General features: G+C 33.9%; 3 protein-coding genes across 5 annotated transcripts; 1 reads left to right on the plus strand and 2 right to left on the minus strand.

Annotated features, from left to right (window-relative positions):
- Positions 1-2: 2 nt before the first annotated feature.
- Positions 3-6,473, plus strand: LOC127069068 (eukaryotic translation initiation factor 3 subunit A). Of its 2 annotated transcripts, none has more exons than XM_051005743.1 (5): positions 3-215; positions 1,187-3,874; positions 4,210-4,391; positions 4,474-4,622; positions 5,359-6,473. In XM_051005743.1, the coding sequence occupies exons 1-5, from the start codon at positions 167-169 to the stop codon at positions 5,423-5,425; spliced, it is 3,135 nt and encodes a 1,044-aa protein (XP_050861700.1). In that variant the 5' UTR covers positions 3-166; the 3' UTR covers positions 5,426-6,473. The 2 variants fall into 2 exon arrangements, with proteins under 2 accessions (XP_050861700.1, XP_050861701.1); XM_051005744.1 differs by having other exon boundaries at positions 4-215; positions 5,362-6,473.
- LOC127069072 (uncharacterized) lies at positions 6,458-11,393 on the minus strand. Of its 2 annotated transcripts, none has more exons than XM_051005753.1 (5): positions 11,268-11,393; positions 8,497-8,766; positions 8,098-8,286; positions 7,891-8,026; positions 6,458-7,766 (listed from the first exon to the last, which is right to left on the minus strand). In XM_051005753.1, the coding sequence occupies exons 2-5, from the start codon at positions 8,717-8,719 to the stop codon at positions 7,628-7,630; spliced, it is 687 nt and encodes a 228-aa protein (XP_050861710.1). In that variant the 5' UTR covers positions 8,720-8,766; positions 11,268-11,393; the 3' UTR covers positions 6,458-7,627. The 2 variants fall into 2 exon arrangements, with proteins under 2 accessions (XP_050861710.1, XP_050861709.1); XM_051005752.1 differs by lacking the exon at positions 11,268-11,393 and adding an exon at positions 9,427-9,566.
- A 1,169-nt stretch (positions 11,394-12,562) lies between these two features.
- Positions 12,563-14,347, minus strand: LOC127069071 (DNA polymerase interacting tetratricopeptide repeat-containing, protein of 47 kDa). Its single transcript, XM_051005751.1, has 6 exons — positions 13,901-14,347; positions 13,657-13,828; positions 13,393-13,585; positions 13,027-13,307; positions 12,778-12,942; positions 12,563-12,700 (listed from the first exon to the last, which is right to left on the minus strand). The coding sequence occupies exons 1-6, from the start codon at positions 14,163-14,165 to the stop codon at positions 12,607-12,609; spliced, it is 1,170 nt and encodes a 389-aa protein (XP_050861708.1). The 5' UTR covers positions 14,166-14,347; the 3' UTR covers positions 12,563-12,606.
- Between the last annotated feature and the right edge of the window lie 170 nt (positions 14,348-14,517).

A 14,517-nucleotide genomic window follows, 5' to 3' on the forward strand; every position in this document is an offset into this window, starting at 1 on the left:
TTTTCTATAGTGGCCGCCTTTCATCCGGAACACGCGATCGAGGTCCTTGGCGTTGAACGTTACGCCTTTGGAAAGCTTGTACTTTTAACCGTGTATGCAAAATAATTTTGTTAATTATTAAGATAGTGCGTATGATATACGTTTAAAACGTATTTATAGTGCAAACATGGCGCGATATGGGCAAAGACCCGAAAACGCACTGAAAAGGGCGAACGGTATGTAACACCTTTTAGCATTAAAGACATGACATGGCTGATAGCCTGATTTAACCTGCATGAAAATTTTATTTTTATTACTTTATCTTCTCACATCGTTTTTTTTTTCTGTACAATTAATTTCTTTTATCTTTTAATGTGATTAAAATTATTTGAAGTAATAGTAGTTTACTCAATGTTTTTTCAACTTATATCCATATATCAATTTTATGTACTGTGTCAACATATGTATGCAACGACATGGTTGTTGGCTAAGTATTGATAAAGTGAAATTAAAAAAAGCGTTACGTTCTTTCCGTATAACCTTGTCACTAAATTTCTTTATCATACGAGACTTTATTAAAACGAAATTAATCAATTAGAATACTCTTTGTCTCGTCCTCATGTATATAAAGTTCCTATAATAATCTGAATGAAATTAAAAGCATTCTTTTATTCTCATTATGTTCGAATCAATCGTCGATCGTATACGTACTTAATTACTTCTTAAATATTTTATTCGTTTTAAATATACATTATAGTATAAGTGAAAAGCAATGAAATTCCGAGATATTCTATACGTATACATATATATACATATATATATGTGTGTGATAAGCTTACGTTACATACACTTTCGTGTGGAACCATGTGTATGTGTGTACGTACGTGTGTATGCACGCACCACCGATGCACATGTGATATATAATAAAGATATTTTATAGTATTAAACATACAATGCTATGTATTTATATAATCTTTGTTACATAATCAAAAAAATCTATATTTAACAAACAATATTCAATTTGTTCGTGTTTCTTATCTCATGATAGAAGGATGTTTTTATTTAACCTAATTAATGAAAATTCAAGAAATTTTATTTTATTTAATGAAATGAAATGTATATTTCCGTGCAGTTTTAATAATTTTACAAAATATATATTTTATGTATATATATATTCTTACTTTTATTTATCTTTTTTCTTTAACAGAATTCATTGAAGTTGGCAAACCAGCCAGAGCTTTGGACACGTTGCAAGAAGTCTTCCGAAATAAAAAATGGACATACAATTGGTCAGAATCGGTACTGGAACCTATAATGTTCAAGTACTTAGATCTTTGCGTAGAATTAAAAAAATCTCATATAGCGAAGGAAGGCCTTTTTCAATATCGTAACATGTTTCAATCGGTTAATGTTGGAAGTTTAGAAAATGTAATTCGTGGTTATTTACGAATGGCAGAAGAGAAAACTAACGCAGCAAGGAAACAAAGTCAGCAGGCGGTCATTGATATAGATGATCTGGATAATCTTGCGACGCCTGAGAGTATTTTACTTTCTGCCGTAAGCGGAGAGGATGCACAGGATAGAAGCGATCGAACAATTCTTACACCTTGGGTGAAATTTCTATGGGAATCATACTGCCAGTGTTTAGAATTGCTAAGAACCAATGCTCATGTAGAAAGTTTGTATCACGATATAGCACGTATGGCCTTCCAATTTTGTCTTGAATACAATCGTAAGACTGAATTTCGAAAGTTATGCGAAAAATTACGAAAGCATCTAGAGGAGATATGTAAACTTCCACAATTAGTTTCTAATGTCTCTATGAACAAAGCAGAAACTCAACAATTGAATTTGGAAACTCGACTTAATCAATTAGATTCGGCGATTCAAATGGAACTTTGGCAAGAAGCATTCAAATCGTCCGAGGACGTGCATGGTATGATGAATCTATCCAAGAAATCTCCTGTTCCAAAAACGATGGCTAACTATTATCAAAAATTAGCTATGGTCTTTTGGAAGGCAGGTAATTATTTATTCCATGCAGCAGCTCTCTTTAAACTATTACAGTTATCGCGCGAGATGAAAAAGAATATGTCACCGGAGGAACAACAACGAATGGCTAATCGCGTATTGCTAGCCACTTTGTCTATACCATTGCCATCGGCACATCCTGAATTTGATCGTTTTATCGAAACTGATAAGAGTCCTTTGGAGAAAGCTCAAAAGCTTGCGACACTTTTAGGATTAACACAACCACCGACGCGAGTTTCCTTATTGAAAGACATTGTCCGATTGAATATCGTCAATCTAGCTTCGAGCCAACTACAGGAATTATATTCTTGGTTGGAAGTTGAGTTCCATCCTCTGGAACTTTGTAGTAGAGTCGATTCAGTCATTCGAACGTTGCAAGCCGATGAGAATAGTCCTTTGACGCAGTATATACGCGCTTTACAGGACGTTACGCTTGTTCGGCTAGTTCATCAAATATCTCAGGTCTATCAGACTATACAATTCGCTAGATTGCTGAAACTTGCCAAGTTCACAACAAACTTCCACTTGGAACGGCTTTTGGTCGATTGCGTTCGTTACAACGATATGCAGATAAGAATCGATCATGGCAAACAGTGCGTACACTTTGGCGTTGATCTTTCGGAAGCTCAAAGAGAGGATCATCCGGATGGCCCAGTCCTACAAGCGATGCCATCGGAACAGATTCGTTGTCAGCTGGTCAACATGGCTACCGTTCTTCATCGTGCGATCAATGTGATCAATCCAAACAAGAAGAAGTTCGAACGTGAGAAGCTTCGTGGCGCGATGGTTAACCATTATCACGAAACTAAAATGAAGGAACACCAGAGGATATTAGGAAGACACAAGATCATCGAAGAAAGGAAGGAATACATCGAGCACATCAATACGGTTCGCGAAGAGGAAGAAATGAGACGTCAAGAGGAATTACAGCGTCAGCAAATATTGGCTGAACAAAAGAGACTCGAGCAAGAACGCGAGGAACGTGAACGGAAACGTCAGCAAAGTGAGATCCAGCAGATCAAGGATCGACATCTCAAAGAGAAAATGCAACAGATTTCGCAGACCAGTCATGGGCAGAAGGTGTTGAAAAAACTCGACGAAGACGAGATCAAGAAACTTGACGCTGAACAGATAGCCGCCCGCGAAGCGGAAGAATTACAGAAAGAACGTAGAGAGATGCAACAAAAATTGAAATCTCAAGAGAAAAAGATCGATTATTTGGAACGTGCTAAACGTCTTGAAGAGATACCTTTATTGGAGAAAGCTGTCGAAGATAAGATGGAACAGGCAAAGAAACGTTGGGAACAGCAGGAGGCCGAACGTATTGCTGCTGCCATCGAAGAGAGACAACAAGCTGTAGCGACTAGAGAGCGTATGGCAAGAATGAAGGAAGATCACGATATATTTTTGGCCAAGATTTTGGCCGAACGTAAGAGTATTTACATGGAGAAGCTAAAGGAATTTGAAAAGATGTTGAACGAGGAACGTGCTAAGAGATTGCTCAAACGTAAGATGGAACGCAAAGCTGAACGTAAGATGAAGTGGGAGAAGGAACGAGCCGAGGCAGCTGAAAGAAGACGTCTCGAGGAGTTACGCATCAAGCAAGAGGAAGAGAAAAAACGTTTGGAGGAAGAGAGAGCAAAGAGGGAAGAAGAGGAACGAAAGAAACGTGCCGAGGAAGAAGCAAGAAAGGCCGAACGCATAGCCAAAATTGAAAAACAATCTGAAATAGCCAGAGCTCGAGAAGCTGAGATCGAACGTCGTATGGAAGAGCAGAAGCAAAAGGAGAAGGAACTGTTAACGAAACGAAGACCGGATGATCGCTATCGTCCACCTAGAGATGGCCGAGATGGCTTTAGACCTAGTAATTATTTTTTCTAATAATTATATGCCCTTGTTCTTGTTGTTGTTGTTGTTGTTGTTGTTGTTGTTGTTGTTGTTGTTGTTGTTCTTATTATTATTATTATTATTATTATTATTATTATTATTATTATTATTATTATTATTATTATTATTATTACTTAGTGATTCATAGGGATGATTCCCATGTTCTAAAAAAAATTCTCACTGCGTTTTTTTAAACGTTATTAATTATTCGAAGAACATGTTTGTGTGTCACTCCAATAATTAAATTGCATCTTTTTAATGTTTACTATATAATCAATATTTTATTAATCGTACAACATTGTTTTATTATAGCTGCTGAAATTTCAAATTGGCGTTCTTCTCAAGCTGAAAGGAATGACGACTCTAGATTGAGAGGCTGGGATTCAGATAAATGGAGAAAGGATAGGAGGAAAGAAGATTTTGAGAGAGATATAAGCGACAGGGAGAGATTAGATAAAGGACCAGAAAAAGCCGGTTTTCGAGATCGTGGAATGGTAAGTAAAATGTTGTGTAACAATAAACAGTTTTGTTATTGCTGTAACATCAATTAACATGGACGATTATTTCACGTTTCAGTCACGAGTAATTCTGTGTAATACTGACAGTCCTCGACCTCGTCGTCCTTACCGACAAAACGATATGAGTCGTAATGATATGGATTGGCGTAGCAGAGACTCTGCAGCTCAAGATGCTCAAGATCCACCAACCAGACGTCAAGATGATAAGTAAGCATTGTTACAACAAAAGTATATTTCAGAATTTTTTGCATGTAATCATTGAAGCGAAATTTTATATACTCTAACTTTTTTTGATATTTAATAATTATAAGATTTATTATATTGAAATGAACGAGACTGCATTTGTTCGTTGCCACTATTTTTTTAATTCCATCTTTATTTCTTTTTTGTTTTCTTTTTTTTTGTGTTCACGAAAAAAAAAACCAACGGATCCTAATCGTGTATAAAATCTGGCGGCAATGTCGATTATTACATGCTAATTCTGAGATATACATATATATATATATCCTGCATATAATGAATATTCATGAAATTGTAATGGGTAATGTTCATCATCATATATATTTAGATATAAGTCCACGATGAATTAGTTAAGTTTGATATATTGAATACGTTAAGATCGATGCCCGCTTATCGACCATCTCGGTTTTTATTTATCATTTTCTAATATAAATTGATAAACACGATAGATTTTTTATTCAATTTTATCGAAAAAAAGTACACTAACATTAAGCCAATGTAAAAGCTAATACTTTTCATTTTTGATATATTATATTTCAGTGTGTAATTGTACTAAAATTATTATTTAAATGCATTCTTAAAAAAAAAAGGATTGTATGATTGTAAAATAATTTTTAATCCCGAGCTGGCCGATCTCTGGGCGGGTTTCTATATACATAATATAAACAGCGAAGTGACATTTCAAAAACATGCTTTCAATTAGTAGACAAGAGGAAAGAAAGCGGCTTCCAGAAGACGATGATTGGACAAAAGTAGACCGGCGGAGTTGAAGACAAATGAAGTTAATGATGATGATGATGATGATGATGATAATGATGATGATGATGATGATGATGATGATGATGATGATGATGATGATAATGATGATGATAATAATGATGATAATGATAATGATGATGATGATAATGATAATGATGAAGATGATGATAATGATGATAACGATAATGACGATAATCATAATACAAGACACAAATCAACAGTATACACATAGATTTCTGATCGATACGAAGCTTGCATAATATCTTGCTATTTTACATATTGCTTCATTTTAATGGATAATAATTAATCGTAGAGCGTCGCGCGTTGATATCGAAAAGCACAAATGTATAATCGATAACAACGCGTTAGCGTAATATCTAGATACAGGGAAAATACAATATTAAATCTCACGGAATATGATTATATTCGTACGATTTTTTACATAGAACATTTACTGTTTATACATATGTATTATTTCTACTTTGAAAATATGGCTTCGTATCGCAGAAGAAAATATTTTATTGGATTGATATGCAGAACAAAGAGTGAGTCCTATGGGCAATCTCCATTAAATATAAATCCTACCAGAATTGGATCATAATATGTAACGATATATACAAACGTAAATGGCGCGAATTACATAACAAAAAAGAAAAGAAAAGAAAAGAAATACGAAACGAACGAGAAAGCTGAAAAGAAACGTGAATAAAAGTTTCCTTATATCCTAATAATCGATGATGCGGCTGCATAGCGTCGCATTAATAAGTTTTTTAAGAGTAATACAACTTCGTCGAGGTCATTTTTAATTAATCGCAAGTTTTCTATCACCGATCCATTTGATTTGATACGAAAGAGAGAGTTAAGTCTCTCTTTCTTATTTAAAAATAGTAAGCGAAAAAAAAGAAGTTCTTTTTATTGAAAAAGTTCATCTCAAGCAAATGCACACACACACAACAGATCGTTCATAAACTTTCCTTAACTACTATTATCAACTATATAATAAGAGAATATACAAAAGGAGAGAAAATGAATAAAAAGTGATGTAACATATACAAATAATATGCAGACTACGTTTATTTTTTAGATTTAATAGTTATCAAGTTTTGTTCTCTTGTAAGAGAACGATTGGCGTTAACTATTAACGACACAATGAATCTTAATTAAAAAAAAAGAAGTAACCGAAACATACAGGAAGAAAAAACAAGTCCTATATCGCGTCTACATCTTTATTGTCGTATTGTATTATTAACTAGAATGGAAAATGCAATAATTGTTACGCCTGAAAGAGTATACTAAAACACTTAGGTATTGCATAATAAATATATCGATAAAAACTTCATCTCCTCGTGTCTATTTACAACATATAGCATCGCACTACAAAAACATTTCAATAAAATAGTGCTTGCTATTGGTATATATATATTGCAATTAAAAAAAATAATAATAATAATAAAAAAAATAAAAAATGCATCAGCCAGATCATATTTGAATATAAAATTATAATGAAATAAGTAGTGGCTCAGATCCTCTGATCACCTATTAAATAAAATATTTAATTATAGTATAGATCTGGACATACATATGAAGTTATTGAGTATCTTTTTTTGATATACGACTATTATATTCATTTGAAAAAAGGATCACATTGGACTAAGTTAAAGCTATATATATATGTATGTATATAGACATATATATACAAACTAACATTCGTCATTAATCTTTGTTTGATCGAATGTTCACGGTGATCAGCTTCCAAATTTAAAGCATTTACAATTAAACATTATGTACGAAAAAAATACATATTAGACCATTGATAATAACAGAATCATCAATTAATTAGGATTTACTGTTAATTGACGTGTGTCACATAACTGTCATTCTGAAAATAGCAATTTCACAATCTCTCTCTCTCTCTCTCATTCGGCAAGAGATCGGCTCTACGTGCCTCGTAGAAAAAGAAACAAAAAAGTACATTTTACAGACATACAGCCATTCTATACTTTACGATATAATTTCATAATCTTCAACGTGGATAATACACGTGGCAAGAAAAATACCTACTCTTAGGAACTTTTGGAATATAATTTTGTGAATGCATTTAGATATCCTCTGTCTCTCTCTCTCTCTCTTTCTTTCTCTCATACATACCTTCTTTAAAAAATAGAAATATTACACTGCGCATTTGTTCGGTATTAAAAAAAAAAAAAAAAAAACTAATAGAGCATTATTGCTGCGGCAGTTTTTTCCTCCAATGCAGGAATCGGTTCCAAATTATTGTCTTTTTCTCTTCCGGAACCCCAACCGACTAATGCGATACTAATAAGATGTACAACAGCAGCGGTTGCAACGAGCCTAAGAAAAACAGATCATATAAGCTTGATTCTTTATTTGTTTTACTTTGTGTTTTTATTTATTTATTTATTTTTTTTTCCCTTTTTGTATATCAAAATAAATCGTAAAAGTTTCAATATTTTACCAGAATGAGTAACCAAGTTCGGCCGAACCTTCACTGGTCCACATATTATCGATGTCTTCCTTTGGTAGGACATTGACGTATAGCCTCGTGTAATATTGTGCTAACCATGTACCAACACTCGTTATACACATTATCACTAAAAACACGTACGGAAAAATAACATTTCAAGAACTCGGACGACGCGCAAACGTATTCGTTAGAACTTACACGCTAAAATGTTTATAAAATAAACTCCAGGTACAGAGAGAGCTTTAGATCTCGGTGAGGTTGCCGTGTTTAGCACAGCTAAAAGTGCGGCAAAGGCAGCAGTTATCAACGCAGCAGAAGTAGCAGTTAAAGTTCCTATCCAAAGTCCCCAGGACATCACTGTTGGATCTTGTCGTAACATTTGAGGTACTGAAGTAATGATTAACATAGAATCATATTAAAATTTAGATTGAAATTGTTTAATGGTAAATAGTGCTATTTCTTTTCTTTTTTTTTTTTTTGTATCAAATATTTATACTTATTTTTCAGAAGTATAGATCAGAAGTATAGATATAACACGTTCTTACATGTAAACGTGTATTTTTAAAGATTATCTATTTATTTAGAAAGATCTCTTACCTGATACGTGATAGGTCCTCCAGCCATAAGCAACGTTCAATTCCTTTTTACCTTGCAACAAACCCAAATGGACTCTTCCTGCACTCTCCTGAGGATTCGGTGTCCTCCAGGGTCGAGCCTCGACCCAGTGTTGCGTAACAAGAGCAGCACAGACCAATCCACCACCGAGTAACGAGAGAAAAAAAGTTGCGAATATGGTGCCCCTTCGAAACATCGACGTCATTCTTGGATGGCGCGGTGTCTGGCCAGGTTTATAAAAATGCGGAAATCCTATGAAATGTAAAAACGGTATATACCATGAGAGAACGTTTTTTTATGTAGAAGAAAGTAGATATAGGCATCGATTCGAAGCTGAAAGTTGCATCTCTCTGGAGAGAGAAAAGATCAACGTTTTTTTAGTCTATATATGTACATTCTCAATTAAAGTGGACGTATAGCCGAACCACTCTTCGGCGATAGTCCACTATTTAAATTATCCTACTGAAACTATGTCGCCGCTTTCGCAACAATTATCCGGTCTGCTAGAAAAAGCTGACAGTGTGAAAGCGCTTTGAAAGTGAAATGACAATCGTCGCTTCTCTTCTCTCTTCTCTCTCCTCCCTCTCTTTTCTAAGAGAACAAAGTATCTACAGAGTGACCGCGGGGACACATGCGAACGGTGGATAACAAAATTCCTAACACATCTCTAAAGTTCTACAAGTTAAAGTACATTCCTTGTATATAGACCAATCTAAGAGTAACTTTTTGATACATAATCACATCTTGATCATGATTCATGTAGCTTCCACGAGCTCTTTTATTTCTAATTTAACTAAGCATTCGTGAAAAAGTTGAACTAAGGACCCGAAGAGTTCAATGTAAAATATCTAGATTCTAATTTACTCGTTCCCTAGATCAATTACATTTAGCATAGAATTATAAAATGCACACCTTGATCCTGTCCTTCGGCGAAATGAACTTGATTGAGACTCTTGGAGAACTCCCCTTGTTTAACCTTTTGAGAGAAGTCTACGTTGGCGAGTTTTTTGGAAAATTTAACGCGACAATTGGACCTGTTATCCGATCTAAGAAGAGAAGAATTCGGTCTCGGTCTTTTCGCGAACGTATACGGTATCGTGTACGGTTGAGCGACATAAAAATAAATTGGTCGATAATCCTCGTGAAGCTGCTGTTGTTGATGCTGCACGAAGCCACCGTAAGTGGTGGTCGAAGAACAATTGTTGTTATACAAGCTCGCTGCCGTACGACCGTTACTGTACGAGCTTGCGTATTGAATGCCTCCGTAATGGTTCGCCGTTTTTCGATTATTCCCTTCCACGATTTCAAAAAATAATCGGCACTTTCTAGGTGCCTCCTCTTCCTGGCCGTCAACAGACAAAATCTCTCTCGAAACTCGGTTATACGAGAAATCCCTCTTTAACGACGATTTTTTTTGGCGCTCGATCACGACGATCTTTTCGTCTTTAAAACACTTGCTGATTTTTCTGACGATACGACGCACAACTTCCGAACACTTTTGAGTTCTCGATAACGCACTCTTTCCTGTCTCCTAGACTGTTGCGTCCTTTCAACTGCAAAATGAAGAAAACGAAGAACGAATTATGAACTAGCCTGTATAAACAAAGATGGAGGATACAGAGAGTACAGAGTCAGAAAAAAGAGTAACGGAGTTAACAATAAACGTCTAATTCGAAGGAAAGGGATCGTCTAACTGGATTAAGCTAGACTCTAGCAAAAGATAAAAGATATAAAAAAAAAGAAACAAATGAAGTATGTGTGTCAAATGGTCGGACATTTCTTCGGTTAGTAGAGCGAAGGTGATCTCGTTGGAGAAGTAACGTAATATGATTCTGTTGGACGTTGATGATATTTTAGATTTTTTCTTCTCTCTTTCTCTTTCTCCTTTTTTTCTTATTTCTATTCACACATTATATATATATATATATATATATATATATATATATATATATATATATATATATATATATATATATGAGATATACTTGCACATCGACTCGCCGTTACAACCGGTTAGCTCCTGTTGTATCCTTCTCATGAAGAGTGCGTGGCACGCGTGACGCAATTCTTCCTCAAGAACCATACATATATAAGCTTGTAAATATGTGTGCGTACGTATAATGTACATGGACATAGTATTATTCGAACACTTGCTTCGAGATACCGTATACAGAAAGAGTGAATGTGTGAGAGAGAGAGAGAAAGAGAGAAAGAGAGAGATGCATCGTGTGGTCCATCGAGTTTCACGAAACTAGGACACGCGATTCTCTTCCCTGTCGTCACCAGAAAGGTATTTACTTCGACTTCCTCGGGGACAAGCAAATACTCCAACTTCTATACACAGTTCGAAAATAAACATGTGTATTGTAATGAAAAAAAAGCAAAAGAAAGAAAAAGAAAAAATATATATATATATATAAAATCGTTGACGCAGTCCATTCGTACTTTTACTTGTAAATCTTTTGCCGAAAGAAAACATTAATTGTTTATTTTAGCAGGTAAAAAGAGAGAGAAAGAGAGAAAGAGGGAGATAGTAAATATTTGAAAAATGAGTCGAACGCGCCACTCGATCGTTTTTTATTTCTCTTTCCCCCTCTCCTCTCTTTTCGAAACTTCTAGCCGCATCGAATATCCGATTTCAAAAAAAAGAAAACTAAAAGTTCCTTTTATCTTTGACTTGTTTTTTTTTTTATAACCTGATTTCAAACTAGGATAATACACACGCGGAAGTCTATAATTTATAAGATACTTACATGTACTGTCGTAAGTTCGCATTGCAATTGAAAAGAATTTGATTTCTTCGTAAGAGGAAATTCCAATGGTGATCCTCATCGAATCAATATGGCATCCTTGTTGTATCGAATAGGACGTTTCCTTCCTCTCTATATTAATCACAAAGATCATCGAGGATATAGAGGTATTTTTAATATTCGCTTTTAAAATTAATAATTGCAAAAGAAAATATCTAATGATCTTTTAATCGATCGTACGCATATATGTTATTAATTATTATCAACAAAAAATTTCCAGGAAATTTTCGAAGATAATTGGAACTAACCTAAGTACACGATATATCAAGAGATAGAAAAAAAAATCGTGAGAAAAATAATTTTTGCCAAGTAAAGGAAGCCACGTGTTTAATCCAGGGAAGAAAGAAAGAAATAAGTATAGTTATTAAGCGAGACCAGAGAATAATGGCGTAATTGAGATATAGAGAATGAGAGAAGAAAAAAATGAAAGAAAAGGATAAAAGGTATTGCCTGCATCGTTTTAGCATCGCTTGCGTCTCGCTCCGTTTTTCTCTCGCGGTATATCCAACTTCACGACAATCTCTTCTCTCTCTTTTTCTCCTCTTTGAATTCTGCCTGGAGTGACCTTCGATCCAACAAAAAACGCGATCCTTTTTTTCTTAATTTTCAATTTTTTCCTCGTATATCACGAATTTACCGACTAGATTTTTTGAGACCGGCTAATTTGATCGGGAAATATTTCGAAACAACGCGTCTTTCTTACTCGACGACGACGACGACGACGCGCATACGCGATCCAAAGTGTAGGTCGAGAACTGAATTTTCAACTCCTGTTGCTCTTTCTCTTTATGCTCACCTGTCTACCTTCGTCAGGTGGTACAGAGGGCACCACCTTCCTTTAATGTTCTTTTTATTCGTACAACTGATCTCCAATTTTTTTTTTCTCTTTGGAGTTTTTATTTTTCGTCTTTTTCTTTAGTTTATCTTTTTATTTGTACTTCGAGTAAAACTATGACTTTGATTTCTTTGAATTATTTGATGTTACGATTTGATAAAATTATTTACTTTTTTAATGGATACATTCTTTAGGCCTAAGTGAAGTAGATTTATTTTCTTGAGTAGATCTCTTTCGAAAGCCGATTATCGTTTAGAATATTTCTTGAAATTTTTGTCAGACCTTTCGGAAAGACACAGGAAAATATTTTGAATTCGTTCTGTCCATTCGAAAATACTTTTGTTTTATTTTGATATGAAATATGTTGTTGTTATGAAAAAGGCTACAAAAAAAAAACAAGGACTTGCAAAAGATAAAACCCAGTTTATTTACTTTAACGTACTATCTCTATTCTTTGTGATAGGTTTTCAAATAACGAGCTTCGGCTTTACTGTCTTTTACAAATATCAGGAATGCTGGTGTCCCACCGCGAACTAAAAATCTGCAAAAATTATATTAACACGATTTTAGAGAATGAGACATTTTTAAAAGGTAATTTTTATCGATTGTCAAACTTACTGTTCATCTGTTAATATCTTTCCAAGTGTATTTGAAATGTCCACTTTATGTAGAGAATTTTTATCTTTTCCTTCAAAATATATTGCTACAGTATCAGGGTTATACAGATGTTGAGTATCCCATGGTGGTGGGGAAAAATATAATTCTTCTAATTGTTCTTTTATACTAGAAATACATTGAAAAAAAAAAATAAATTTTTATTCGATAGTTGGATGTAACAAAATATTTTTATAATTGATAAAAACATACGTAATATCTTCATGGAAATTTTGTACAAAATCAGTTTCTTGGAATTCAGGATATAAAAATATTACTGGCCATACAAGTTTGTTGTTACCATCTAAATGTACTTTACTTTGCATCAGTTCTGGTATCTTAGATTCCAAATCTTTCAAGTTTGGTATTTTGTCACCATCAAGCAATTCTAATTTGATACCTCTACTTTTGATGGTAGATAACAATTCTTCTTCTTCTTTAGAAAGTTTTGCTGCTTCTTTTTTCTGTTTCCTTTGATCTCGGTAGGAGGTTTTCTATTAAAAATTAGGTTAATATAAATTTAATTGTTATTGTAGAAGTTAACTTATCTGTTTAGTAAATTTATAACAATGATTTTACATCAGACAATATAATCTGTCTTTTTAAATCCAATATGACTCTCTCTTCTGGGAAAATACGTAAGATTTTATCACATAACTCGTTACATTGGTCAAAATCTTTTACGCGTAAACAACACCTGGCAGCTCTTTCCAAAGATTTAGCATAATCCGATTTCAATTTTATTGCTTGTTTACTGTCATTTAAACTACATCTACAAAATATATTCGAAAGAATTATAAGATATGTTATATCGTATTTCATTAAGAATATTGACAGCTATACCGATAATTTTGAAGCATATAATGTGCAGTAGCCCTATTATTATAAAGTTGTGCTAATAATTCCTGGTCTTTACATCTTGTTCTGATACCTTCCGTATAACTTATAATAGACATACGATATTGTCCATTATTAAAATTAAAATTTCCATCATCTTTATAACTTTTAGCTAATTCTGTAAAAATAAAATTAATCTATATAGAAATGATTTTAAATATTCACAGAACATTTCAATATAAATACAAACGTTCAGGAGTATTTTCTTCCGGCGAATATTTAAGTTGTTGTAATCCTTCCACAAGGGGAGATAGCGGCTGTCCGGGTTCTGGAGCTTTCTTCATGAAGAATGGGTGATTTTCTAGTTCTTCTAACATACTCTCTTCGGTGTATCCCTCCTTAAAAGTTCTCTTTTCTAATTGACTTACAAAATCATCCAATTGCCCTTCCAATTTAGTAGCAAGCTCCAAACGTTCGTCGTAGGTCCAAATTTTCTTTCTGTTATTGTTATCCATAGTTTTTTCTACTTATTACTGTATTATATATTTATCAAAATTGTGGTATAAAATGAAGTAAATGTTGACGAGAGTAACGAAGTAATCGTTCTGTATAAAGCAAAGAATAAAATAGAACAATTCTGATCGCCCAAACTTCAGAATATATCTATTTCTAAAAAGAACTACTTCCGTTACGCTGGCTAACAAGAAATAAAGGTAGAAGATTGTATTCCTTGCGGTTAGTTTCAAAACATTTCATAAGATGTCGCTGATCGTATATCCAACGTTCTTTAACATTCCTTTTTTTATTACAATAAGAATAAAATAAGAATTATTGTGACAGCAATAAGGGTTAAGTCGTATCTCAAAC

This window comes from Vespula vulgaris, chromosome 14 (assembly GCF_905475345.1).
Source record: "Vespula vulgaris chromosome 14, iyVesVulg1.1, whole genome shotgun sequence".
NCBI lineage: Eukaryota > Metazoa > Arthropoda > Insecta > Hymenoptera > Vespidae > Vespula > Vespula vulgaris.

What these genes read in the sequence shown, in the direction of transcription:
- LOC127069072 (XM_051005753.1), bottom strand. Translation starts at nt 8,719, where the DNA reads ATGACGTCGATGTTTCGAAGGGGCACCATATTCGCAACTTTTTTTCTC. An exon ending in GAGGACCTATCACGTATCAG is followed by an intron (nt 8,287 to 8,496) that starts GTAAGAGATCTT and finishes TCATTACTTCAG; the next exon opens with TACCTCAAATGTTACGACAA. An exon ending in GAACTTGGTTACTCATTCTG is followed by an intron (nt 7,767 to 7,890) that starts GTAAAATATTGA and finishes TGTTTTTCTTAG; the next exon opens with GCTCGTTGCAACCGCTGCTG.
- LOC127069071 (XM_051005751.1), bottom strand. Translation starts at nt 14,165, where the DNA reads ATGGATAACAATAACAGAAAGAAAATTTGGACCTACGACGAACGTTTG. An exon ending in TATATGCTTCAAAATTATCG is followed by an intron (nt 13,586 to 13,656) that starts GTATAGCTGTCA and finishes TATATTTTGTAG; the next exon opens with ATGTAGTTTAAATGACAGTA. An exon ending in AAGATATTAACAGATGAACA is followed by an intron (nt 12,701 to 12,777) that starts GTAAGTTTGACA and finishes TAATTTTTGCAG; the next exon opens with ATTTTTAGTTCGCGGTGGGA.
- LOC127069068 (XM_051005743.1), top strand. Translation starts at nt 167, where the DNA reads ATGGCGCGATATGGGCAAAGACCCGAAAACGCACTGAAAAGGGCGAAC. An exon ending in CGCACTGAAAAGGGCGAACG is followed by an intron (nt 216 to 1,186) that starts GTATGTAACACC and finishes TTTCTTTAACAG; the next exon opens with AATTCATTGAAGTTGGCAAA. An exon ending in GTTTTCGAGATCGTGGAATG is followed by an intron (nt 4,392 to 4,473) that starts GTAAGTAAAATG and finishes TTCACGTTTCAG; the next exon opens with TCACGAGTAATTCTGTGTAA.